Genomic DNA, 27,790 nt, shown 5'->3' with positions numbered 1-27,790 from the left:
TCCCAAGTCCTCTATCCCACCGACCTCCCTTACTCTGCCAGTGTCTTGCTAGAGTATGGGTTCCAGGAGCGGGGGAACGTGGTGCCCCAACATCATTCATGGGCTATTCGAACATGGGGGGCATCGCACTAGGGAGGCGCGCGGATCAGGAGCCTGGTCTGACTCAGCACGGAGTGAGTTTGGGTTTGGTTGGACTCGACGGGCCGTCTAACCCTACAATCCAACAGCGACCACGCTTTGAAAAACTGGAGGCAGGGGGCCCTGCGGGACGTCCCGAGGTGGCAAAAGGCGGGTGCGAGGCAGACCAGGAGCGGGCAGGGCCCAGGGCAGGAAGGATGCGTCTCACCTGAGCCCCGCCTGTGAACTTCTAGCTTCCTGTGGGCAGTGGGTAGTGTGTGAGGAATCTGCGGGGGTCGTGGCTGTGGGGGTGGAGGAAGGGGCGGGAGTATTTAACAAAAACTGCCCGTGCGGTTTGGACCCTGAACGTCTAATGATGCAGCAAACGGAGTCCAAATATTGACAGGTTCCCCATCCCCTTGGTCCCAGGGACAGAGAGACCCCACCAACATCAAACCTGACCTCACTGGGCCCAGTAAACATCTGTTCAGAAGCCGAGAGTTTAAAATCGCTGACATTTAAGGAGATTGAATTGCACCCCCTGGAGATGTGATGTGATAGCGTGCAATGCACAAAGTGGGGGCAGTACTCCGAATCATAGAATCCTCCAACACAGGAGGAGGACATTCGGCCCATCGTCCCTGTGCTGGCTCTCTGAAAGATCTCTCCAATCAGTCCCACTCCCCCCTGCTCTTTCCCCCACAGCTCTGTAAATTTCTCCTTTTCAACTATTTATCCAATTCCCCTTTTGAAAGTTACTATTGAATCTGCTTCCACCGCCCTTTCAGGCAGCGCGTTCCAGATCACAACAACTCACTGTGTAAAAAAAAATTCTCCTCATCTCCCCCTCTGGTTTTTTTACCAATTCTCTTCAATCTGTGTCTCTCTGGTTACCGACCCTCCTGCCACTGGAAACAGTTTCTCCTTATTTACTCCATCAAAACCCTTCCTGATTTTGAACGTCTCGATTAAATCTCCCCTTAACCTTCTCTGCTCTAAGGAGAACAATCCCAGCTTCTCCCAGTCTCTCCACATTAACTGAAGTCCCTCATCCCTGGGACCATTCCAGTAAATCTCCTCCGCACCCTCTCCAAGGCCTTGACATCCTTCTGAAAGTGCGGGGTGCGGAATTGGACTCAATTCTCCAGCTGGGGGAGAACCCAGTGATTTATAAAGGTTTAACATAACTTCCTTGTTTTTGTACCCTGTGCCTCTATTTATAAAGCCCAGGATCCCGGGTATTTTTTTTTTTAAGTCTTCTCAACTTGTCCCCCCACCTTCACAGATTTGTGTATGTGTATGATCACTGCTCACTCTCATTCCTCCCAATCCCGCACACTCCCGGCCAACTCAATCTTCCTCCTCCTCCTCCCATCCTCATTGGAATTCAGTCTGCACAGTCTCCTACTCAGTCATTCCAGGACATGATAAGCTGTGCATCCCCTCCCCCTCCCCCTCCCCTCCCCGCCCCTCCCCCTCCCCTCTATCAGACTGCAAATCTCACCTACACCTGACAGGCTTTCCCAAAACCCAAGCCCGTTGTAATTAATTCCCGACTTCTCCCTCCACCTCACCTGCTTTCCTACAATTTTTAATCTTGGGGTGTTTTTATCTATCAGCTGTATCTCACTGGGTAACTCACTCTCTCACCTCTGAGACAGAAAGTCACAGCACAAAATCTAAACTCACACTCCCCCGGTACCCAGACTGAGGGAGCGCCGCACTGTCGGAGGGTCAGTACTGAGGGAGTGCCGCTCATCGGAGGGTCAGTACTGAGGGAGTGCCGCACTGTCGGAGGGTCAGTACTGAGGGAGTGCCGCACTGTCGGAGGGTCAGTACTGAGGGAGCGCTGCACTGTCGGAGGGTCAGTACTGAGGGAGTGCCGCACTGTCGGAGGGTCAGTACTGAGGGAGTGCCGCACTGTCGGAGGGTCAGTACTGAGGGAGCGCTGCACTGTCGGAGGGTCAGTACTGAGGGAGCGCCGCACTGTCGGAGGGTCAGTACTGAGGGAGCGCAGCACTGTCGGAGGGTCAGTACTGAGGGAGTGCCGCTCATCGGAGGGTCAGTACTGAGGGAGTGCCGCACTGTCGGAGGGTCAGTACTGAGGGAGTGCCGCACTGTCGGAGGGTCAGTACTGAGGGAGCGCCGCACTGTCGGAGGGTCAGTACTGAGGGAGCGCCGCACTGTCGGAGGGTCAGTACTGAGGGAGCGCCGCACTGTCGGAGGGTCAGTACTGAGGGAGCGCCGCACTGTCGGAGGGTCAGTACTGAGGGAGCGCCGCACTGTCGGAGGGTCAGTACTGAGGGAGTGCTGCACTGTCGGAGGGTCAGTACTGAGGGAGTGCCGCTCATCGGAGGGTCAGTACTGAGGGAGTGCCGCACTGTCGGAGGGTCAGTACTGAGGGAGTGCCGCACTGTCGGAGGGTCAGTACTGAGGGAGTGCCGCTCATCGGAGGGTCAGTACTGAGGGAGTGCCGCACTGTCGGAGGGTCAGTACTGAGGGAGCGCCGCACTGTCGGAGGGTCAGTACTGAGGGAGCGCCGCACTGTCGGAGGGTCAGTACTGAGGGAGCGCCGCACTGTCGGAGGGTCAGTACTGAGGGAGCGCCGCACTGTCGGAGGGTAAGTACTGAGGGAGCGCCGCACTGTCGGAGGGTCAGTACTGAGGGAGCGCCGCACTGTCGGAGGGTCAGTACTGAGGGAGCGCCGCACTGTCGGAGGGTCAGTACTGAGGGAGTGCTGCACTGTCGGAGGGTCAGTACTGAGGGAGTGCTGCACTGTGGGAGGGTCAGTACTGAGGGAGTGCCGCACTGTCGGAGGGTCAGTACTGAGGGAGTGCTGCACTGTCGGGGGGTCAGTACTGAGGGAGTGCCGCACTGTCGGGGGGTCAGTACTGAGGGAGTGCCGCACTGTCGGGGGGTCAGTACTGAGGGAGTGCCGCACTGTCGGGGGGTCAGTACTGAGGGAGTGCCGCACTGTCGGGGGGTCAGTACTGAGGGAGTGCCGCACTGTCGGGGGGTCAGTACTGAGGGAGTGCCGCACTGTCGGGGGGTCAGTACTGAGGGAGTGCCGCACTGTCGGGGGGTCAGTACTGAGGGAGTGCCGCACTGTCGGAGGGTCAGTACTGAGGGAGTGCCGCACTGTCGGGGGGTCAGTACTGAGGGAGTGCCGCACTGTCGGAGGGTCAGTACTGAGGGAGTGCCGCACTGTCGGGGGGTCAGTACTGAGGGAGTGCTGCACTGTGGGAGGGTCAGTACTGAGGGAGTGCCGCACTGTCGGAGGGTCAGTACTGAGGGAGTGCCGCACTGTCGGGGGGTCAGTACTGAGGGAGTGCTGCACTGTCGGAGGGTCAGTACTGAGGGAGTGCTGCACTGTGGGAGGGTCAGTACTGAGGGAGTGCCGCACTGTCGGAGGGTCAGTACTGAGGGAGTGCTGCACTGTCGGAGGGTCAGTACTGAGCGAGTGCCGCACTGTCGGAGGGTCAGTACTGAGGGAGTGCCGCACTGTCGGAGGGTCAGGACTGAGGGAGTTCCGCACTGTCGGAGGGTCAGTACTGTGGGAGCGCCGCACTGTCGGAGGGTCAGTACTGAGGGAGTGCTGCACTGTCGGAGGGTCAGTACTGAGGGAGTGCCGCACTGTCGGAGGGTCAGTACTGAGGGAGTGCTGCACTGTCGGAGGGTCAGTACTGAGGGAGTGCCGCACTGTCGGAGGGTCAGTACTGAGGGAGTGCCGCACTGTCGGAGGGTCAGTACTGAGGGAGTGCCGCACTGTCGGAGGGTCAGTACTGAGGGAGTGCTGCACTGTCGGAGGGTCAGTACTGAGGGAGTGCTGCACTGTCGGAGGGTCAGTACTGAGGGAGTGCCGCACTGTCGGGGGGTCAGTACTGAGGGAGTGCCGCACTGTCGGGGGGTCAGTACTGAGGGAGTGCTGCACTGTCGGAGGGTCAGTACTGAGGGAGTGCCGCACTGTCGGGGGGTCAGTACTGAGGGAGTGCCGCACTGTCGGGGGGTCAGTACTGAGGGAGTGCCGCACTGTCGGGGGGTCAGTACTGAGGGAGTGCCGCACTGTCGGGGGGTCAGTACTGAGGGAGTGCCGCACTGTCGGGGGGTCAGTACTGAGGGAGTGCCGCACTGTCGGGGGGTCAGTACTGAGGGAGTGCCGCACTGTCGGGGGGTCAGTACTGAGGGAGTGCCGCACTGTCGGGGGGTCAGTACTGAGGGAGTGCCGCACTGTCGGGGGGGTCAGTACTGAGGGAGTGCCGCACTGTCGGGGGGTCAGTACTGAGGGAGTGCCGCACTGTCGGGGGGTCAGTGCTGAGGGAGCGCTGCACTGTCGGAGGGTCAGTACTGAGGGAGTGCCGCACTGTCGGAGGGTCAGTACTGAGGGAGTGCTGCACTGTCGGAGGGTCAGTACTGAGGGAGTGCTGCACTGTCGGAGGGTCAGTACTGAGCGAGTGCCGCACTGTCGGAGGGTCAGTACTGAGGGAGTGCCGCACTGTCGGAGGGTCAGGACTGAGGGAGTTCCGCACTGTCGGAGGGTCAGTACTGTGGGAGCGCCGCACTGTCGGAGGGTCAGTACTGAGGGAGTGCTGCACTGTCGGAGGGTCAGTACTGAGGGAGTGCTGCACTGTCGGAGGGTCAGTACTGAGGGAGTGCTGCACTGTCGGAGGGTCAGTACTGAGGGAGTGCCGCACTGTCGGAGGGTCAGTACTGAGGGAGTGCCGCACTGTCGGAGGGTCAGTACTGTGGGAGCGCCGCACTGTCGGAGGGTCAGTACTGAGGGAGTGCTGCACTGTCGGAGGGTCAGTACTGAGGGAGTGCCGCACTGTCAGAGGGTCAGTACTGAGGGAGTGCTGCACTGTCGGAGGGTCAGTACTGAGGGAGTGCCGCACTGTCAGAGGGTCAGTACTGAGGGAGTGCCGCACTGTCGGAGGGTCAGTACTGAGGGAGTGCTGCACTGTCGGAGGTGCAGTCTTTCAGATGAGACATTAAACCGAGGCCCCCGTCTGCCCTCTCGGGTGGGTGTAAAAGATCCCACGGCCACTATTGGAAGAAGAGCAGGGGAGTTCTCCCCGGTGTCCTGGGGACAATATTTATCCCTCAACCAACCTCAGTAAAAACAGATGATCTGGGTCATTATCACAGTGTAAAATAGAGTCTCCATTTGGTCAATTCGAGACCTGTGATTGAACTTTGAACTGCGAGGTGTAATTCAGGAGAAGCTCTGCACGATATTTCGGATTTTGGGATAATGGGATCGGCTGGACGAGGCAGAATTTCTGGTTGGATCTTTTCACATTTGACGCATCCCCAGACACTCCAAGACAAACAGTGACTCAGCCTCTCACAGAATTCCACTCTTCACACCCCTAAGTCAGGGGGACAGTCATCCAGAGAGACCCCCCCCCTCACCACTGGCACTGACAACCCGAACAAGACCCACCCTGACTAATACACACCAATAGGATTCAGCATTCTGACAGAACAGAGACCAGAGCTATACTGCAGGTGGGGAAATAGGGAGGTTTAATTTCTGTCTGCTGCCTCTCTCTGTGTTAAAATCTTGGTCACCTCTCTGTCCCTCGCTCCTTGTCACACTCCCTCTCTCCGCCTCTTTCTTTACCATTCTCTCTCCCTCTCCATCTCTCTGGGTCTTTCCGTTTTTCTCCTTCTCCCTCTGTAGCTCCCTCAGTCTCTCTCTCACACCCTCCCCTTCTCTTTCCGATCTGTCTCCGTCACCTCTCTCCCTCCTCACAACTCTCTCTCTCTCCCTCAACCACCTCTCCACCCTCTCTCTCTCTCCCTCCCCCTCTCTTCTCCGATACCCTAATTAAACCCTGGCTTCACTCAAAATACTGTAATGATCTCACCCCAGAGCCTGCCCAGAAACGAACAGTCTCAGCAGCAGTTTATAGATCCTTCCCTAAAAGGTCAGCCCTTCGGAACGTTGGAGTAGCAACTGTGAGGAATCTGTCAAAGCTGTCACATCAGCAAAAGACAGGGAGCAGGAACCAAACACTGAGTGCTCAAAACCCAGAGAGAGAGAGAGAGAGAGAAAGAGGGCCTCAAAACCCAGAGAGAGAGAGAGAGAGAAAGAGGGCCTCAAAACCCAGAGAGAGAGAGAGAGAGAGAAAGAGGGGGCCTCAAAACCCAGAGAGAGAGAGGGAGAGAGGGCCTCAAAACCCAGAGAGAGAGAGAGAGAGAAAGAGGGGGCCTCAAAACCCAGAGAGAGAGAGAGGGCCTCAAAACCCAGAGAGAGAGAGGGAGAGAGGGCCTCAAAACCCAGAGAGAGAGAGAGAGAGAAAGAGGGGGCCTCAAAACCCAGAGAGAGAGAGAGGGCCTCAAAACCCAGAGAGAGAGAGAGGGCCTCAAAACCCAGAGAGAGAGAGAGGGCCTCAAAACCCAGAGAGAGAGAGAGAGGGCCTCAAAACCCAGAGAGAGAGAGAGAGGGCCTCAAAACCCAGAGAGAGAGAGAGAGGGCCTCAAAACCCAGAGAGAGAGAGAGAGGGCCTCAAAACCCAGAGAGAGAGAGAGAGGGCCTCAAAACCCAGAGAGAGAGAGAGAGGGCCTCAAAACCCAGAGAGAGAGAGAGGGCCTCAAAACCCAGAGAGAGAGAGAGAGAGGGCCTCAAAACCCAGAGAGAGAGAGAGAGGGCCTCAAAACCCAGAGAGAGAGAGGGCCTCAAAACCCAGAGAGAGAGAGAGAGAGGGAGAGAGGGCCTCAAAACCCAGAGAGAGAGAGAGAGGGAGAGAGGGCCTCAAAACCCAGAGGGAGAGAGAGAGAGGGAGAGAGGGCCTCAAAACCCAGAGAGAGAGAGAGAGGGAGAGAGGGCCTCAAAAGCCAGAGAGAGAGAGAGAGGGAGAGAGGGAGAGAGGGCCTCAAAACCCAGAGAGAGAGAGAGGGAGAGAGGGCCTCAAAACCCAGAGAGGGAGAGAGAGAAAGAGGGGGCCTCAAAACCCAGAGAGAGAGAGAGAGAGAAAGAGGGGACCTCAAAACCCAGAGAGAGAGAGAGGGAGAAAGAGGGGACCTCAAAACCCAGAGAGAGAGAGAGGGAGAAAGAGGGGACCTCAAAACCCAGAGAGAGGGGGAGAGGGGGCCTCAAAACCCAGAGAGAGAGAGAGGGAGAGAGAGAAAGAGGGGGCCTCAAAACCCAGAGAGAGAGAGAGAGAGAAAGAGGGGACCTCAAAACCCAGAGAGAGAGAGAGGGAGAAAGAGGGGACCTCAAAACCCAGAGAGAGAGAGAGGAAGAGGGGACCTCAAAACCCAGAGAGAGGGGGAGAGGGGGCCTCAAAACCCAGAGAGAGAGAGAGGGAGAAAGAGGGGACCTCAAAACCCAGAGAGAGGGGGAGAGAGGGCCACAAAACCCAGAGAGAGAGAGAGAGAGCCTCAAAACCCAGAGAGAGAGAGAGAGAGAGCCTCAAAACCCAGAGAGAGAGAGGGCCTCAAAACCCAGAGAGAGAGAGGGCCTCAAAACCCAGAGAGAGAGAGCGCCTCAAAACCCAGAGAGAGAGAGAGAGCGCCTCAAAACCCAGAGAGAGAGAGAGAAGGCCTCAAAACCCAGAGAGAGAGAGAGAGAGAGAGAGAGAGGGAGAAAGAGGGGACCTCAAAACCCAGAGAGAGAGAGAGGGCCTCAAAACCCAGAGAGAGAGAGAGAGGGAGAAAGAGGGGACCTCAAAACCCAGAGAGAGAGAGAGGGCCTCAAAACCCAGAGAGAGAGAGAGAGGGCCTCAAAACCCAGAGAGAGAGAGAGAGAGAGCCTCAAAACCCAGAAAGAGAGAGAGAGAGAGAGCCTCAAAACCCAGAGAGAGAGAGAGCGAGCGGGGGAGGGCCTCAAAACCGATTTGGGGACTCAAAACCGAGAGAGAACCTCAGAACTATTTCAAAGTGGGACTCTCTTATGCGGAAAACCTTAACTTCTCAATTCCAATGCAACTTAATCATCCCATTGCCTTTCAAATGGCTTCAGATTCATTCTGGGGGATGTGGGCGTCACTGGCCAGGCCCAGCATTTATTACCCATCCCTAATTGCCCCTTGAGAAGGTGGTGGTGAGCTGCCTTCTTGAACGGCTGCAGTCCATTTGGGGTAGGTACACCCACAGTGCTGTTAGGAAGGGAGTTGCAGGATTTTAACCCAGCGACAGTGAAGGAACGGCGATATAGTTCCAAGTCAGGATGGTGTGTGACTTGGAGGGGAAATTGCAGGTGGTGGTGTTCCCATGTATTTGCTGCCCTTGTCCTTCTAGTTGGTAGAGGTCGTGGGTTTGGAAGGTGCGGTCGAAGGAACCTTGGTGAGTGATAGTCTGGAATAGCGAGGGGGGGGGGGGAGGGGAGAAGGGGAGTGGGGGGGGTCTATGCTCTCCTTTTGACCTGCTGCCTCACAACATCATTGTGGATTGGCTCTCTCTTCCCTTTGACAATCAGGTTTGAAATTGGTGTGACCCTGTCTATGTGAGGGTCCAGACTCTTCCCCGCCCCGGGTAAGAGTGCATCCTCATCCCAACCTCGACCCCCACCTTGACGGGTCAGAGAGACATCACCCTCTCCTTCACATATACGACACGAGATGTCAGCAGTTCCAACTCCATCCTTTCACAGGATTGAGTGTTCATCTGCTGGGTTTCAGCGGGTCCTCTGCTGGGTTTCAGCGGGTCCTCTGCTGGGTTTCAGCGGGTCCTCTGCTGGGTTTGAAGGAGTGAGCTACAAGCAGCTCTCTTGAAAAGCTCCACATTGGGGGCAATTTACTGTGCTGTTTTTTATGATAGACTGCGTGACAAACTCGGTCTGTTCCGAGGTCGGGTGGGGGAATATCTCCCAGACATGTTTATATGCTTTGTAAAGCTTCACCCAGTGTAGTTCTCACCCAAAGCAGGAGCGGACTCCAACTGACTATCACCTCCCCCACTGGGTACAGTACTGGTGGGGACAGGTCCCACTGGGGGAGGTCCACACTGAGAGGTCTCAGCGATACATATGAAACCCAACATACAGACTGAACCAGGACACTTTACAGTGAGACAGAGCTTTGCTCACACCCCATCGGGTCGATAGAGAGAAACTATTTCCTCTGGCTGGGGGAGTCCAGAACAAGGGGGCCGTTCAGAACTCTCCCCACCAGTACTGTACCCCCGTGTTATACAGTGACAGACCTGTACCCACCAGTACTGTACCCCAGTGTTATACAGTGACAGACCTGTACCCACCAGTACTGTACCCCAGTGTTATACAGTGACAGACCTGTCCCCACCAGTACTGTACTCCAGTGTTATACAGTGACAGACCTGTACCCACCAGTACTGTACCCCAGTGTTATACAGTGACAGACCTGTACCCACCAGTACTGTACCCCAGTGTAATACAGTGAGAGACCTGTCCCCACCAGTACTGTACTCCAGTGTAATACAGTGAGAGACCTGTCCCCACCAGTACTGTACCCCAGTGTTATACAGTGACAGACCTGTACCCACCAGTACTGTACTCCAGTGTAAAACAGTGACAAACCTGTCCCCACCAGTACAGTACCCCAGTGTTATACAGTGACAAACCTGTACCCACCAGTACTGTACTCCAGTGTAATACAGTGAGAGACCTGTCCCCACCAGTACTGTACCCCAGTGTTATACAGTGACAGACCTGTACCCACCAGTACTGTACTCCAGTGTAATACAGTGAGAGACCTGTCCCCACCAGTACTGTACCCCAGTGTTATACAGTGACAGACCTGTACCCACCAGTACTGTACTCCAGTGTAAAACAGTGACAAACCTGTCCCCACCAGTACAGTACCCCAGTGTTATACAGTGACAAACCTGTCCCCACCAGTACTGTATCCCAGTGTTATACAGTGACTGACCTGTACCCACCAGTACAGTACCCCAGTGTAATACAGTGACAGACCTGTCCCCACCAGTACTGCATCCCAGTGTTATACAGTGACTGACCTGTCCCCACCAGTACAGTACCCCAGTGTAATACAGTGACAGACCAGTACCCACCAGTACTGTACCCCAGTGTAATACAGTGACAGACCTGTACCCACCAGTACTGTACCCCAGTGGAATACAGAGACAGACCTGTCCCCACCAGTACTGTACCCCAGTGTTATACAGTGACGGACCTGTCCCCACCAGTACTGTACCCCAGTGTTATACAGTGACGGACCTGTACCCACCAGTACTGTACCCCAGTGTTATACAGTGACAGACCTGTACTGTACCCCAGTGTTATACAGTGACAGAACTGTCCCCACCAGTACTGTACCCCAGTGTTATACAGTGACAGACCTGTCCCCACCAGTACTGTACCCCAGTGTTATACATTGACAGACCTGTCCCCACCAGTACTGTACCCCAGTGTTATACAGTGACAGACCTGTCCCCACCAGTACTGTACCCCAGTGTTATACAGTGACAGACCTGTCACCACCAGTACTGTACCCCAGTGTTATACAGTGACAGACCTGTCCCCACCAGTACTGTACCCCAGTGTTATACAGTGACAGACCTGTCCCCACCAGTACTGTACCCCAGTGTTATACAGTGACAGACCTGTCCCCACCAGTACTGTACCCCAGTGTTATACAGTGACAGACCTGTCACCACCAGTACTGTACCCCAGTGTTATACAGTGACAGACCTGTCCCCACCAGTACTGTACCCCAGTGTTATACAGTGACAGATCTGTACCCACCAGTACTGTACCCCAGTGTTATACAGTGACAGACCTGTCCCCACCAGTACTGTACCCCAGTGTTATACAGTGACAGACATGTCCCCACCAGTACTGTACCCCAGTGTTATGCAGTGACAGACATGTCCACACCAGTACTGTACCCCAGTGTTATACAGTGACAGATCTGTACCCACCAGTACTGTACCCCAGTGTTATACAGTGACAGACCTGTCCCCACCAGTACTGTACCCCAGTGTTATACAGTGACAGACCTGTCCCCACCAGTACTGTACCCCAGTGTTACACAGTGACAGACCTGTCCCCACCAGTACTGTACCCCAGTGTTATACAGTGACAGATCTGTACCCACCAGTACTGTACCCCAGTGTTATACAGTGACAGACCTGTCCCCACCAGTACTGTACCCCAGTGTTATACAGTGACAGACCTGTCCCCACCAGTACTGTACCCCAGTGTTATACAGTGACAGACCTGTCCCCACCAGTACTGTACCCCAGTGTTACACAGTGACAGACCTATCACCACCAGTACTGTACCCCAGTGTTATACAGTGACAGACCTGTCCCCACCAGTACTGTACCCCAGTGTTATACAGTGACAGACCTGTCCCCACCAGTACTGTACCCCAGTGTTATACAGTGACAGACCTGTCCCCACCAGTCCTGTCAACCCTGCAACATCCTCCTTACTAACATCTGGTGGCTTGTACCAAAGTTGGGAGAGCTGTCCCACAGACTAGTCAAGCAACAGCCTGACATAGTCATACTCACGGAATCATACCTGACAGACAATGTCCCAGACACTGCCATCACCATCCCCGGGTACGTCCTGTCCCACCGGCAGGACAGACCCAGCAGAGGTGGTGGCACAGTGGTATACAGTAGGGAGGGAGTTGCCCTGGGAGTCCTCAACATCGACTCCGGACCCCATGAAGTCTCATGGCATCAGGTCAAACATGGACAAGGTAACCTCCTGCTGATTACCACCTACCGCCCTCCCTCAGCTGATGACTCAGTACTCCTCCATGTTGAACACCACTTGGAGGAAGCACTGAGGGTGGCAAGGGCACGAAATGTACTCTGGGTGGGGGACATCATTGTCCATCACCATGAGTGGCTCGGTAGCACCACTACTGACCGATCTGGCCGAGTCCTTAAGGACATAGCAGCTAGACTGGGTCTGCGGCAGGTGGTGGGGGAACCAACATGAGGGAACAACATACTCGACCTTGTCCTCACCAATCTGCCTGCCGCAGATGCATCTGTCCATGACAGTATTGGTAGGAGTGACCACTGGACAGTCCTTGTGGAGACGAAGTCCCTGCCTACACATTGAGGATACCCTCCATCGTGTTGTGTGGCACTATCACCGTGCTGAATGGGATAGATTTTGAACAGATCTAGCAATGCAAAACTGGGCATCCATGAGGCGCTGTGGGCCATCAGCAGCAGCAGAATTGGACTCAACCACAATCTGTAACCTCATGGCCCAGCATATTCCCCACTCTACCATTACCATCAAGCCAGGAGACCAACCCTGGTTCAATGAAGAGTGCAGGAGGGCATGCCAGGAGCAGCACCAGGCATACCTCAAAATGAGGTGTCAATCTGGTGAAGCTACAACCCAGGACTATCTGCGTACCAAACTGTGTAAGCAGCATGCGATAGACAGAGCTAAGCGATCCCATAACCAACGGATCAGATCTAAGCTCGGCAGTTCTGCCACATCCAGCCATGAATGGTGATGGATAATTAAACAACTAACTGGAAGAGGTGGCTCCACAAATATCCCCATCCTCAATGATGGGGGAGCCCAGCACATCAGTGCGAAAGATAAGACTGAAGCATTTGCAACAATCTTCAGCCAGAAGTGCCGAGTTGATGATCCATCTCGGCCTCTTCCTGAAGTCCCCAGCATCACTAATACCAGACTTAGAATCATAGAATCATTGAAAGTTTAAGGCACAGAAAGAGGCCACTTGGCCCATCGTGTCTGTTCTGGCTGAAAAACAATCCACCTGTTCTAATCCCACCTTCCAGTATTTGGTCCAGAGCCCTGCTGATTACGGTACTTGAGGTGCATATCCAGACTCCTTTTGAATGAGTTGAGGGTCTCTGCCTCAACTACCCTTTCAGGCAGTGAGTTCCAGACTGTCACCACCCTCTGGGTGAAAATGTTTTTCCTCATCTCCTCTCTAAGTTCTCTCCTAATCACTTTAAATCTCTGCTCCCTCGTCACTGACCTCTCTGCTAAGGTGAATAGACCCTTCACCTCCACTCTATCCAGGCCCCTCAACATTTTGTACATTTCAATCAGATCTCCCCTCAGCCTTCTCTGTACCAAGGAGAACAACCCCAGCCTATCTAATCTTTTCTCATAGCTGCATTTTTCCAGTCCTGGCAACATCCTCGTAAATCTCCTCTGTACCCTCTCTAGTGTAATTACATCCTTTCTGTAATGAGGTGACCAGAACTGCACACAGTACTCAAGTTGTGGCCTAACCAATGATTGAGACAGTTCCAGAATAACCTCCCTGATCTTATATTCTATACCTCGGCTAATAAAGGAAAGGATTCCATTTGCCTTCTTAACCACCTTATCAACCTGTCCTGCTACTTTCAGGGATCTGTGGACATTCACTCCAAGGTCCTTCACTTCCTCTACACTTCTCAGTACTTTACCATTAATCGTGTATTCCTTTGCCTTGTTTGACCTCCCCAAATGCATCACCTCACACTTCTCCAGGTTGAATTCCATTTGCCACATTTCTGCCCATCTGACCAGACCATCAATATCTTCCTGCAGCCTACAACTATCCTCCTCGCTATCTACCACACGGTCAATCTTTGTGTCGTCTGCAAACTTCTTGATCATGCCCCCTACATTTACATCCAAATTGTTAATATATACCACAAATAGCAGGGGACCAAGTACTGAGCCTTGCGGAACACCACTGGAAACAGCTCTCCAGTCACTAAAACACCCGTCAACAATTACCATTTGTTTCCTGCCACTGAGCCAATTTTGTATCTACCTTGCTGCAAATGCAGCAATTTTGCTGCATTTCCCTGGATCCCATGGGATTTTATTTATTTTTTAACCAGTCTGCCATGTTGGACCTTGTCAAAAGCCTTGCAAAAATCCATGTAGACCACATCAACTGCACTACCCTCATCTATCTTCCTTGTTACTTCTTCAAGTTGGTCAAACAAGATCTTCCCTTAACAAATCCACACTGACTGTCCTTGATTAACCTGTACCTTTCTAAGTGACAGTTTATCCTGTCTCTCAGAATAGATTCCAATAATTTGTTCACTACTGAGGTTAGACTGACTGGCCTGTAATTAAATCGGTCTATCCTTCACTCCCCTTTTAAACAGAGGTACAATGTTAGCAATTCTCCAATCCTCCGGCACCACACCTGTATCCAGTGAGGACTGGAAAATGATGGTCAGACCCTCTGCTATTTCCTCTCTTGCTTCTTTTAACAGCCTAGGGTACATTTCATCTGGCCCTGGTGATTTATCAACTTTCAAGGATGCTAATCCTATTAATACTTCCTCCCTCCCTATGTTTATCACATCCAAAACTTCACACTTCTCCTTCTTAACTACAATATCTGCATTGTCCCCCTCTTTTGTGAAGACAGGCACAAAGTATTAATTAAGAACCATACCAACATCTTCCACCCCTTCACATCAGTTACCTTTTTGGTCTTTTATGGACCCGACTCTCTCCTTAGTTATCCTCTTCCTCTTAATGTATTGATAAAACATCTTTGGGTTCATCTTGATTTTACTTGCCAATATTCTTTCATGCCCTCTCCTTGCTTTCCTAATTTCCTTTTTGATTTCACCCCTCCACTTTCTATACTCCTCCTGGCTTTCTGTTGTATTGAGTTCTAGGTGTCGGACATAAGCTTTCCTTTTCTGCCTTATCTTACCCTGTAGATCTCCTTGACATCCATGCGGATCTAGATTTGGCCATCTCACCCTTTTTCTTTGTGGGAACATGTTTACCCTGAACCCCTTGAATCTCCCCTTTGAATGCCTCCCACTGCTCTGACACTGATTGACCTTCAAGTAGCTGTTTCCAATCCACTTTCACTAAATCACTCCTCAGTTTAGTAAAATTGGCCTTGCCCCAATTGAGAACTCTAACTCCTGTTCTATCTCTGTCCGTTTCCATCATTATGTTAGAACTGACTGAATTATGATCACTACTACCAAAATGCTCTCCCACTGCCACTCCTTCCACCTGCCCAGCTTCATTTCCTAAAACTAAGTCGAACACTGCACCTTCTCTTGTTGGAGTGGACAAGAAAGTTCTCCTGAATGCACCTCAAGAATTCTGCTCCCTCAATTCCTTTCACACTAAAACTATCCCAGTTAATATCGGGGTAATTAAAATCCCCGACTATTACTGCCCTCTTGTTCTTGCACTTCTCAGAGATTTGCCGACATATCTGCTCTTCTATCTCCCTCTTCAGCCAATTCGATTCACTCCACGTGATATCAAGAAACGACTGAAGGCACTGGATACTGCAAAGGCTATGGGCCCGGACAATATTCCGACAATAGTACTGAAGACCTGTGCTCCAGAACTTGCCGCGCCCCTAGCCAAGCTGTTCCAGTACAGCTACAACATTGGCATCTACCCTGCAATGGGGAAAATTGCCCAGGTATGTCCTGTACACAAAAATCAGGACAAGTCCAACCCGGCCAACTACCGCCCCATCAGCCTACTCTCAATCATCAGTAAAGTGATGGAAGGTGTCATCAACAGTGCCATCAAGCGGCACTTGCTTAGCAACAACCTGCTCAGTGATGCTCAGTTTGGGTTCCGACAGGGCCACTCAGCTCCTGACCTCATTACAGCCTTGGTCCAAACATGGACAAAAGAGCTGAACTCAAGAGGTGAGGTGAGAGTGACTGCCCTTGACATCAAGGCAGCATTTGACCAAGTCTGGCATCAAGGAACCCTAGCAAAACTGAGGTCAATGGGAATCAGGGGGAAAACCTCCGCTGGCTGGAGTCATACCTAGCACAAAGGAAGATGGTTTTGGTTGTTGGAAGTCAATCATCTGAGCTCCAGGACATCACTGCAGGAGTTCCTCAGGGTAGTGTCCGAGGCCCAACCATCTTCAGCTGCTTCATCAATGACCTTCCTTCAGTCATAAGGTCAGAAGTGGGGATGTTCACTGATGATTGCACAATGTTCAGCACCATTCGTGACTCCTCAGATACTGAAGCAGTCCGTGTAGAAATGCAGCAAGACCTGGACAGTATCCAGGCTTGGGCTGATAAGTGGCAAGTAACACTTGCGCCACACAAGTGCCAGGCAATGACCATCTCCAACAAGAGAGAATCTAACCATCTCCCCTTGACATTCAATGGCATTACCATCGCTGAATCCCCCACTATCAACATCCTGGGGGTCACCATTGACCAGAAACTGAACTGGAGTAGCCATATAAATACCGTGGCTACAAGAGCAGGTCAGAGGCTAGGAATCCTGTGGTGAGTAACTCACCTCCTGACTCCCCAAAGCCTGTCCACCATCTACAAGGCACAAGTCAGGAGTGTGATGGAATACTCTCCACTTGCCTGGATGGGTGCAGCTCCAACAACACTCAAGAAGCTCGACACCATCCAGGACAAAGCAGCCCGCTTGATTGGCACCCCATCTACAAACATTCACTCCCTCCACCACTGACACACAGTGGCAGCAGTGTGTACCATCTACAAGATGCACTGCAGCAATGCGCCAAGGCTCCTTTGACAGCACCTTCCAAACCCGCGACCTCTACCAACTAGAAGGACAAGGGCAGCAAATGCATGGGAACATCACCACCTGCAAGTTCCCCTCCAAGTCACACACCATCCTGACTTGGAACTATATCACCGTTCCTTCACTGTCGCTGGGTCAAAATCCTGGAACTCCCTTCCTAACAGCACTGTGGGTCTACCTACCCCAAATGGACTGCAGTGGTTCAAGAAGGCAGCTCACCATCACAAACAGCAATGTGATAATGACCCAGATCATCTGTTTTTAGTGATGTTGGTTGAGGGATAAATATTGTCCCCAGGACACCGGGGAGAACTCCCCTGCTCTTCTTCCAATAGTGGCCGTGGGATCTTTTACACCCACCCGAGAGGGCAGACGGGGGCCTCGGTTTAATGTCTCATCTGAAAGACGGCACCTCCGACAGTGCAGCACTCCCCCAGTGCTGACCCTCCGACAGTGCAGCACTCCCTCAGTACTGACCCTCCAACAGTGCTTCACTCGCTCAGTACTGACCCTCCGACAGTGCTGCACTCCCTCAGTACTGACCCTCCGACAGTGCGGCGCTCCCTCAGTACTGACCCTCCGACAGTGCTTCACTCGCTCAGTACTGACCCTCCGACAGTGCTGCACTCCCTCAGTACTGACCCTCCGACAGTGCTGCACTCCCTCAGTACTGACCCTCCGACAGTGCTGCACTCCCTCAGTACTGACCCTCCGACAGTGCGGCGCTCCCTCAGTACTGACCCTCCGACAGTACGGCGCTCCCTCAGTACTGACCCTCCGACAGTGCGGCGCTCCCTCAGTACTGACCCTCCGACAGTGCTTCACTCGCTCAGTACTGACCCTCCGACAGTGCTGCACTCCCTCAGTACTGACCCTCCGACAGTGCTGCACTCCCTCAGTACTGACCCTCCGACAGTGCAGCACTCCCTCAGTACTGACCCTCCGACAGTGCTTCACTCGCTCAGTACTGACCCTCCGACAGTGCTGCACTCCCTCAGTACTGACCCTCCGACAGTGCTGCACTCCCTCAGTACTGACCCTCCGACAGTGCGGCACTCCCTCAGTACTGACCCTCCGACAGTACGGCGCTCCCTCAGTACTGACCCTCCGACAGTGCGGCGCTCCCTCAGTACTGACCCTCCGACAGTGCGGCACTCCCTCAGTACTGACCCTCCGACAGTGCGGCGCTCCCTCAGTACTGACCCTCCGACAGTGCGGCACTCCCTCAGTAGTGGCAGTGGACGAGTGTCGTCCTGGATTATGGGGTTGAATCTCTGGAGTGTGGGGTGGGGGGTGTTCGAACCCACAAAGCTGTTACAGTTTGCTGGTCCCTGACTGAAGTTCGTGGAGCTGCCTCCCTCTCGGTCAGATTGACAGTGGTTTGCGATATCCTGTTCCCATGGGGCTTTGCCTGACCTTTGATCTTTCGTTTGCTGCAACATTTCGGCAGACACTGATTTGCTCAACTGCACCCTCATCCCCACCTTTAATCCCTCGTCTCGAATAAAACCATTACTCTCTCTCACTCGAACCGTTCACCCAATACAGTCCTCATCTCTGCTCCTTTAAATTCATGGGATGCAGATTTGAAAGGAAATGACGACAACTAGCTTAGCCAGATCTGGCTTGACCAGCTCCTGTTCTCATCTGCTAAAACTGATTATTCCAGAATCATCCATGAATGCAAAGATAACCCCTGGCTTCTTTTCTTTACTGCAAACAGTCTTCTTAAACCCCTCTTCCTTTTACTTGCACCTCCAACATATGGGCATATAAATAGTAAATGGGTGGTAAAAGGAGGAGTGGGGTCGATTAGGGACCAGAAAGGGGATTTACACATGGAGGCAGGGGGCACAGCTGAGTTTTTAAATGAATACTTTGCATCTGTCTTTACCAAGGAAGAAGATGCAACCCAGGCAATGTTGAAAGAGGAGGCGAGTCAGACACTAGAGGGGTTTAAAATTGATAAAGAGGCAGTATTAGATAGGCTGTCTGTGGATAAAACACCAGGACCAGATGAAATGCATCCAAGGATACTGAGGGAAGTGAGGGTGGAAATCGCAGAGGCACTGGCCATAATGTTTCAGTCTTCCTTAGACTCGGGTGTGGTGCCAGAGGACTGGAGAATTGCAAACGTTACACCCTTGTTCAAAAAAGGGTAAAGATATGCCCAGCAACATCCAGGCCAGTCAGTTTAACTTCAGTGGTGGGAAAAGTTCCAGAAAAAATAATTCAGGACAAAATCAAGAGTCACATGGACAAATGACAGTCAATTAAGGAAAGCCAGCATGGATTTCTTAAGGGAAAATCCTGTTTAACCTGCTGGAGTTTTTGGAGGAGGTAACAGAGAGAGTTGATGTGGACAATGCTGTTGATGTGGTGAACATGGACTTTCAACAGGCATTTGATACAGTGACACACAAAACCCTCCCTATCTCTGTCGCCTCCTCCAGCCCCCACAATCCTCCCTATCTCTGTAACCTCCTCCAGCCCCTACAACCCTCCCTATCTCTGTAACCTCCTCCAGCCCCCACAACCCTCCCTATCTCTGTAACCTCCTCCTGCCCCTACAACCCTCCCTATCTCTGTAACCTCCTCCAGTCCCTACCACCCTCCGCGATCTCTGCGCTCCCTCCAATTCCAGCCTCTTGTCCATCCCCCGATTCCCATCGCTCCACCATTGGCGGCCGTGCCTTCAGCTGCCTGGGGCCCTAAGCTCTGGAATTCCCTCCCTAAACCTCTCCGCCTCTCTCTCTCCTCCTTTAAGACGCTCCTTAAAAACCGACCTCTTTGACCGAGCTTTTGGTCGCCTGTCCCTAATATCTCCTTATGTGGCTCGGGGTCAAATTCTGTCTGATTTACGCTCCTGTGGAGCACCTTGGGGCTGTTTTATTTTGTTAAAGGTGCTAGATAAATGCAGGGGAGTTGTTACTGAGGAAAGCATCATCTTATACCCTCATCTTCCTCAGAGTTCTAACTCTCAAATATTGCTCGTGGATCAAAGCAAGTTTGGATCATCATAGATAGAAATAAAAGGCTCAATGTACTAATAGTTTTATGACCCATACTCTGTTCAATCTCCAACGTCCATTATTAGATCACAGTCCCACTGAGTTGGCCTCAAGGGTTATATTGCAGTGTGTTAAAGGGTAAAGGCTAAACACAATGACCCTCCCCTCCCCCATCAGTCACTCAATCCCAAAGATGTTGCTAAACATAGCCCAGTGACCAATCTTCTGCCAACTCCATCCCGAACGTAAACCCGTCCCAGCACCGACTGGGGAGACTGAGCGAGGGTAGTCAGACGCAGACCCAGCACCTGCAACATTACCACAGCAGACTTTTAAACTCCCAGTCATGCCTTCAAAAAAATAAAACATTGCAAGGAGGTGGGCCCCCACCTTCTTCTTCAAATTAATTCAAAATTCGACAATTTACGCAATCACCCGAATTGGACACAAAATACTTAGTTTCCCATTTGAATCGATATCCCCAGCAAATTGACAACAGGCTGGGACTGGGGGCTCAGTCAGTGTCAACAGGCTGGGACCGGGGGCTCAGTCAGTGTCAACAGGCTGGGACCGGGGGCTCAGTCAGTGACAACAGGCTGGGACCGGGGGCTCAGTCAGTGACAACAGGCTGGGACTGGGGGCTCAGTCAGTGTCAACAGGCTGGGACTGGGGGCTCAGTCAGTGACAACAGGCTGGGACCGGGGGCTCAGTCAGTGTCAACAGGCTGGGACTGGGGGCTCAGTCAGTGTCAACAGGCTGGGACTGGGGGCTCAGTCAGTGTCAACAGGCTGGGACTGGGGGCTCAGTCAGTGTCAACAGGCTGGGACTGGGGGCTCAGTCAGTGTCAACAGGCTGGGACTGGGGGCTCAGTCAGTGTCAACAGGCTGGGACTGGGGGCTCAGTCAGTGTCAACAGGCTGGGACCGGGGGCTCAGTCAGTGTCAACAGGCTGGGACTGGGGGCTCAGTCAGTGACAACAGGGTGGGACTGGGGGCTCAGTCAGTGTCAACAGGCTGGGACCGGGGGATCAGTCACAGTCAACAGGCTGGGACCGGGGGCTCAGTCACTGTCAACAGGCTGGGACCGGGGGCTCAGTCAGTGTCAACAGGCTGGGACCGGGGGCTCAGTCAGTGTCAACAGGCTGGGACTGGGGGCTCAGTCAGTGACAACAGGGTGGGACTGGGGGCTCAGTCAGTGACAACAGGCTGGGACCGGGGGCTCAGTCAGTGTCAACAGGCTGGGACCGGGGGCTCAGTCAGTGACAACAGGGTGGGACCGGGGGCTCAGTCAGTGTCAACAGGGTGGGACCGGGGGCTCAGTCAGTGTCAACAGGCTGGGACCGGGGGCTCAGTCACTGTCAACAGGCTGGGACCGGGGGCTCAGTCACTGTCAACAGGCTGGGACTGGGGGCTCAGTCAGTGTCAACAGGCTGGGACTGGGGGCTCAGTCAGTGACAACAGGCTGGGACTGGGGGCTCAGTCAGTGTCAACAGGCTGGGACTGGGGGCTCAGTCAGTGACAACAGGGTGGGACTGGGGGCTCAGTCAGTGACAACAGGGTGGGACTGGGGGCTCAGTCAGTGTCAACAGGCTGGGACTGGGGGCTCAGTCAGTGTCAACAGGCTGGGACTGGGGGCTCAGTCAGTGACAACAGGGTGGGACTGGGGGCTCAGTCAGTGACAACAGGGTGGGACTGGGGGCTCAGTCAGTGTCAACAGGCTGGGACTGGGGGCTCAGTCAGTGACAACAGGGTGGGACTGGGGGCTCAGTCAGTGACAACAGGCTGGGACCGGGGGCTCAGTCAGTGTCAACAGGCTGGGACCGGGGGCTCAGTCAGTGTCAACAGGCTGGGACCGGGGGCTCAGTCAGTGACAACAGGGTGGGACCGGGGGCTCAGTCAGTGACAACAGGGTGGGACCGGGGGCTCAGTCAGTGTCAACAGGCTGGGACTGGGGGCTCAGTCAGTGTCAACAGGCTGGGACCGGGGGCTCAGTCAGTGTCAACAGGGTGGGACCGGGGGCTCAGTCAGTGTCAACAGGCTGGGACTGGGGGCTCAGTCAGTGTCAACAGGCTGGGACCGGGGGCTCAGTCAGTGTCAACAGGGTGGGACCGGGGGCTCAGTCAGTGTCAACAGGGTGGGACCGGGGGCTCAGTCAGTGTCAACAGGGTGGGACTGGGGGCTCAGTCAGTGACAACAGGCTGGGACCGGGGGCTCAGTCAGTGACAACAGGCTGGGACTGGGGGCTCAGTCACTGTCAACAGGCTGGGACCGGGGGCTCAGTCACTGTCAACAGGCTGGGACAGGGGGCTCAGTCACTGTCAACAGGCTGGGACAGGGGGCTCAGTCAGTGTCAACAGGCTGGGACCGGGGGCTCAGTCAGTGTCAACAGGCTGGGACCGGGGGCTCAGTCAGTGACAACAGGCTGGGACTGGGGGCTCAGTCAGTGTCAACAGGCTGGGACCGGGGGCTCAGTCAGTGTCAACAGGCTGGGACCGGGGGCTCAGTCAGTGTCAACAGGCTGGGACCGGGGGCTCAGTCAGTGTCAACAGGCTGGGACCGGGGGCTCAGTCAGTGTCAACAGGCTGGGACCGGGGGCTCAGTCAGTGTCAACAGGCTGGGACTGGGGGCTCAGTCAGTGACAACAGGCTGGGACCGGGGGCTCTCCTGTCTCCCTCCTCCGAGGCAGTCTATAATTAGATACATGGATGCAGTTATTCTGGTCTTTAAACATCATCCCCTCTCCATTTACACTCCATTCCTGACATTCCCCAGTTGGAAGTCAAGGGCAGAGCAGTTTCCCAGACCCACATTGACGGTGCGTCTGTCTCGACGAGCACTGGGACGGTGCGTCTGTCTAGACGGGCACTGGGACGGTGCGTCTGTCTCGACGAGCACTGGGACGGTGCGTCTGTCTAGACGGGCACTGGGACGGTGCGTCTGTCTCGACGGGCACTGGGACGGTGCGTCTGTCTAGACGGGCACTGGGACGGTGCGTCTGTCTAGACGGGCACTGGGACGGTGCGTCTGTCTCGACGAGCACTGGGACGGTGCGTCTGTCTAGACGGGCACTGGGACGGTGCGTCTGTCTAGACGGGCACTGGGACGGTGCGTCTGTCTCGACGGGCACTGGGACGGTGCGTCTGTCTCGACGGGCACTGGGACGGTGCGTCTGTCTAGACGGGCACTGGGACGGTGCGTCTGTCTCGACGGGCACTGGGACGGCGCGTCTGTCTCGACGGGCACTGGGACGGCGCGTCTGTCTCGACGGGCACTGGGACGGCGCGTCTGTCTCGACGGGCACTGGGACGGCGTGTCTGTCCAGACTGGCACTGGGACGGCGCGTCTGTCCAGACTGGCACTGGGACGGCGCGTCTGTCCAGACTGGCACTGGGACGGCGCGTCTGGCTCGACGGGCACTGGGACGGCGCGTCTGGCTCGACGGGCACTGGGACGGCGCGTCTGGCTCGACGGGCACTGGGACGGCGCGTCTGGCTTGACGGGCACTGGGACGGCGCGTCTGTCCAGACTGGCACTGGGGCGGCGCGTCTGTCCAGACTGGCACTGGGGCGGCGCGTCTGTCCAGACTGGCACTGGGACGGCGCGTCTGTCTAGACTGGCACTGGGACGGCGCGTCTGTCTAGACTGGCACTGGGACGGTGCGTCTGTCTCGACTGGCACTGGGATGGTGTACTGGTCTAGACTAGCAGTGGGATGGTGCACTGGTCTAGACTAGCAGTGGGATGGTGCACTGGTCGAGACTAGCAGTGGGATGGTGCACTGGTCGAGACTAGCAGTGGGAAGGTGCACTGGTCTAGACTTGCAGTGGGAAGGTGCACTGGTCTAGACTAGCAGTGGGAAGGTGCACTGGTCTAGACTAGCAGTGGGAAGGTGCACTGGTCTAGACTAGCAGTGGGATGGTGCACTGGTCTAGACTAGCAGTGGGATGGTGCACTGGTCTAGACTAGCAGTGGGAAGTTGCACTGGTCTAGACTAGCAGTGGGAAGGTGCACTGGTCTAGACTTGCAGTGGGATGGTGCACTGGTCGAGACTAGCAGTGGGAAGGTGCACTGGTCTAGACTTGCAGTGGGATGGTGCACTGGTCTAGACTTGCAGTGGGATGGTGCACTGGTCTAGACTTGCAGTGGGAAGGTGCACTGGTCTAGACTAGCAGTGGGATGGTGCACTGGTCTAGACTAGCAGTGGGAAGGTGCACTGGTCTAGACTAGCAGTGGGAAGGTGCACTGGTCTAGACTAGCAGTGGGAAGGTGCACTGGTCTAGACTAGCAGTGGGAAGGTGCACTGGTCTAGACTAGCAGTGGGAAGGTGCACTGGTCTAGACTAGCAGTGGGAAGGTGCACTGGTCTAGACTAGCAGTGGGAAGGTGCACTGGTCTAGACTAGCAGTGGGAAGGTGCACTGGTCTAGACTAGCAGTGGGAAGGTGCACTGGTCTAGACTAGCAGTGGGAAGGTGCACTGGTCTAGACTAGCAGTGGGAAGGTGCACTGGTCTAGACTAGCAGTGGGAAGGTGCACTGGTCTAGACTAGCAGTGGGAAGGTGCACTGGTCTAGACTAGCAGTGGGAAGGTGCACTGGTCTAGACTAGCAGTGGGAAGGTGCACTGGTCTAGACTAGCAGTGGGAAGGTGCACTGGTCTAGACTAGTAGTGGGAAGGTGCACTGGTCTAGACTAGCAGTGGGAAGGTGCACTGGTCTAGACTAGCAGTGGGATGGTGCACTGGTCTAGACTTGCAGTGGGAAGGTGCACTGGTCTCGACTTGCAGTGGGAAGGTGCACTGGTCTCGACTTGCAGTAGGCTGCCACACTTCTCCACTCCCCCAAGCTCACCCTCGAACCCCTCCCTCCAGCTCAGTATATTTTCTCAGAATGATGAAGGCTACTGAAGGAATCATATTTTAAAGATAGCCAGTGATATTTAAGATGATGAGTTCTTCGCACCGAGAAACCTGATACCTGCCCTCTCATACACTCCAGCTGAGCATCGTGAAGCATTCACTTTTGCACTCCTCGTAAAAATATGACTGATGACACCTAATCTCCAACTTCTGTAACCTTAACAAGATCACCTTGTGTAATCTCCAACCAGATAGAAATCCACCTTTTCAGAAGAAAATCATCATTTGAGGAAAAGCTTTTAAAACAATTTCAATAATTTGTGTCGGAGCAAACTCCCTTTAGAATACAAATCTTTCTTGCAAGAGGAAAAACACTTAGCAGTTAAACTATGATTTTACAGAAAAAACATACAAAGATTGGGAAACTCAACGCTTTTGAAAAATCTTAAAACTCTTCACAAACTTCTGTAAAACTTAAGACTTTTACAAAACATTTTGGAAAACTTTAAAAATTTTGCTGAAATTTGAAAAGCTGAAACTTTTGAAAAACTTCAAAACTTTTGAAAAGCTGAAACTTTTGAAAAACTTCAAAACTTTTGAAAAGCTGAAACTTTTGAAAAACTTCAAAACTTTTGAAAAGCTGAAACTTTTGGAAAACTTCAAAACTTTTGCGAAACTTTTCGAAAGCTGAAAACTTTGGAAAAAGTTCAAAATTTTGGGAAAACTTTTAAAAGGAAGCAGTGCATTTTTTTTTAAAAAGTTCTTCTTTCCCACTAACCTTCCTCTGTTGTTTCTCCCAGGCTGGGTCGAGAAGCAGATCTCTGTCCCAATCATCCTCTTGTTCCATATAGTGGTGATCCGTCACATACGTGTTGTGAGTGTATGTGATGTGCGTTTCAACTTGTGTCATTTTCTCTTTTCTGATTCCTACTAAGTGCAAGGAATTGTTTTTTCTCTATATAATAGAAACGATTCTATTCTCTCTCTCTCTCTCTCTCTCCTGTTCCCCCCAGGGCCGGGCAGCGAGTGTGAGACTTGTTATTATGTAGACCTTAACTTCTCTTTACTGGACCGAGCTCCCCTGCTCCAACCCCAGAAATAGGGACGCTCCCTATTAAGTATTAAACAGCCCGGGCGGTCCCGCCTGCAATTGGACAGGAGGAGGGGCCTACGTACAACTTTGCTCCAATCAGAGAGGGGAAGTTCCTGGACGAACTCCCAGGATCATTACATAGAGATTGGAGATGGGTTTGAGTTGTGGCAACATGTCCTCGACATCTCTGATTTCGCTTTACCCTCTTCCTGGTCCATTTTATAGGCACTGGTGGGTTAATTCATCTCCTGCAGTCCCCGGGCAACCCTCTCCCCCGGTGCCAGGGTTACCCTCTCCCCCGGTGCCCGGGTTACCCTCTCCCCCAGTGCCCGGGTTACCAACTCGCACAGAGTCTTGTTCACCCATCACCCCCTGTGCTTGCTGACCTACACTGACTCCCGGTCCGAAAATGCCTCGATTTTAAAATTCTCATCCTCCTGTTCAAATCCCTCCAAGACCTCCTCACCCCCTTCTCTATCTCTGTAATCTCCTCCAGCCCCTACAACCCTCCCCATTTCTAACCTCCTCCAACCCCAACAACCCTCCCTATCTCTGTAACCTCCTCCAGCCCCGACAACCCTCCCTATCTCAGTAACCTCCTCCAGCCCCTACAACCCTCCCTATCTCAGTAACCTCCTCCAGTCCCAACAACCCTCCCTATCTCTGTAACCTCCTCCAGCCTCTACAACCCTCCCCATCTCTGTAACCTCCTCCAGCCCCTACAACCCTCCCTATCTCTGTAATCTCCTCCAGCCCCCACAACCCTCCCTATCTCTGTAAACTCCTCCAGCCCCTACAACCCTCCCTATCTCTGTAACCTCCTCCAGCCCCTACAACCCTCCCTATCTCTGTAACCTCCTCCAGCCCAGACAACCCTGCCTATCTCTGTAACCTCCTCCAGCCCCCACAACCCTGCCTATCTCTGTAACCTCCTCCAGCCCCAACAACCCTCCCTATCTCTGTAACCTACTCCAGCCCCTACAACCCTCCCTATCTCTGTAACCTCCTCCAGCCCCGACAACCCTGCCTATCTCTGTAACCTCCTCCAGCCCCTCCCTATCTCTGGAACCTCCTCCAGCCCCTCCTACCCTCCCTATCTCTGTAACCTCCTCCAGCCCCTACAACCCTCCCTATCTCTGTAACCTCCTCCAGCCCCTACAACCCTCCCTATCTCCGTAACCTCCTCCAGCCCCTACAACCCTCCCTATCTCTGTCACCTCCTCCAGCCCCTCCCTATCTCTGGAACCTCCTCCAGCCCCTACAACCCTCCCTATCTCTGTAACCTCCTCCAGCCCCGACAACCCTCCCTATCTCTGTAACCTCCTCCAGCCCCTACAACCCTCCCTATCTCTGTACCCTCCTCCAGCCCTCCGAGATCTCTGCGATCCTCCAATTCCGCCCTCTTGTCCATCCCCCGATTCCCATCGCTCCACCATTGGCGGCCGTGCCTTCAGCTGCCTGGGTCCCTAAGCTCTGGAATTCCCTCCCTGAACCTCTCCGCCTCTCTCTCTCCTCCTTTAAGACGCTCCTTAAAAAACGACCTCTTTGACCGAGCTTTTGGTCGCCTGTCCCTAATATCTCCTTATGTGGCTCGGGGGTCAAATTCTGTCGGATAACATTCAGATGCTTTACTACGTTAAAGGCACTAGATAAATGCAAGTTGTTGCTGTGATAAAATGTCGCAAGATACTTCAAAGGACAATTATCAGACAAGGTGCCATCTCCTGTCTCAATGTCAGGCAGAGCTCAATTGATGGTAAATCCTGTCTCCGAGTCAGCAACCTGATTCAACTTGGTTCAAGCCCCAAATCCAGACTCAAGCACACAATCCAAGTGGACATTCCCACTGTCAGTACTGAGGGAGTGCCGCACTGTCAGAGGGTCAGTACTGAGGGAGCGCCGCACTGTCGGAGGGTCAGTACTGAGGGAGCGCCGCACTGTCGGAGGGTCAGTACTGAGGGAGTGCCGCACTGTCGGAGGGTCAGTACTGAGGGAGTGCCGCACTGTCGGAGGGTCAGTACTGAGGGAGTGCCGCACTGTCGGAGGGTCAGTACTGAGGGAGTGCCGCACTGTCGGAGGGTCAGTACTGAGGGAGTGCCGCACTGTCGGAGGGTCAGTACTGCGGGAGTGCCACACTGTCAGAGGGTGAGTACTAAGGGAGTACTGCACTGTCGGAGATGCCGTCTTTCAGATGAGACATTAAACCGAGGCCCCCGTCTGCCCTCTCGGGTGGGTGTAAAAG

The 27,790-nt window shown here is 53.8% G+C and overlaps 1 protein-coding gene across 1 annotated transcript in view; it reads right to left on the bottom strand.

The window, feature by feature from the left end:
- The window catches only part of actn3a (actinin alpha 3a), a 68,154-nt gene extending 42,789 nt beyond the window's left edge, over nucleotides 1-25,365 (bottom strand). The window contains 1 exon segment of the mRNA XM_068021706.1: nucleotides 25,234-25,365. Coding sequence (XP_067877807.1) covers nucleotides 25,234-25,365 — 132 coding nt within the window.
- Nucleotides 25,366-27,790: the final 2,425 nt, after the last annotated feature.

The sequence above is a fragment of the Heterodontus francisci genome, chromosome 44, assembly GCF_036365525.1.
Source record: "Heterodontus francisci isolate sHetFra1 chromosome 44, sHetFra1.hap1, whole genome shotgun sequence".
Taxonomy (NCBI): domain Eukaryota; kingdom Metazoa; phylum Chordata; class Chondrichthyes; order Heterodontiformes; family Heterodontidae; genus Heterodontus; species Heterodontus francisci.
Note: the sequence above shows the minus strand (reverse complement) of the source record. Positions and strands in the feature narration are given on the sequence as shown.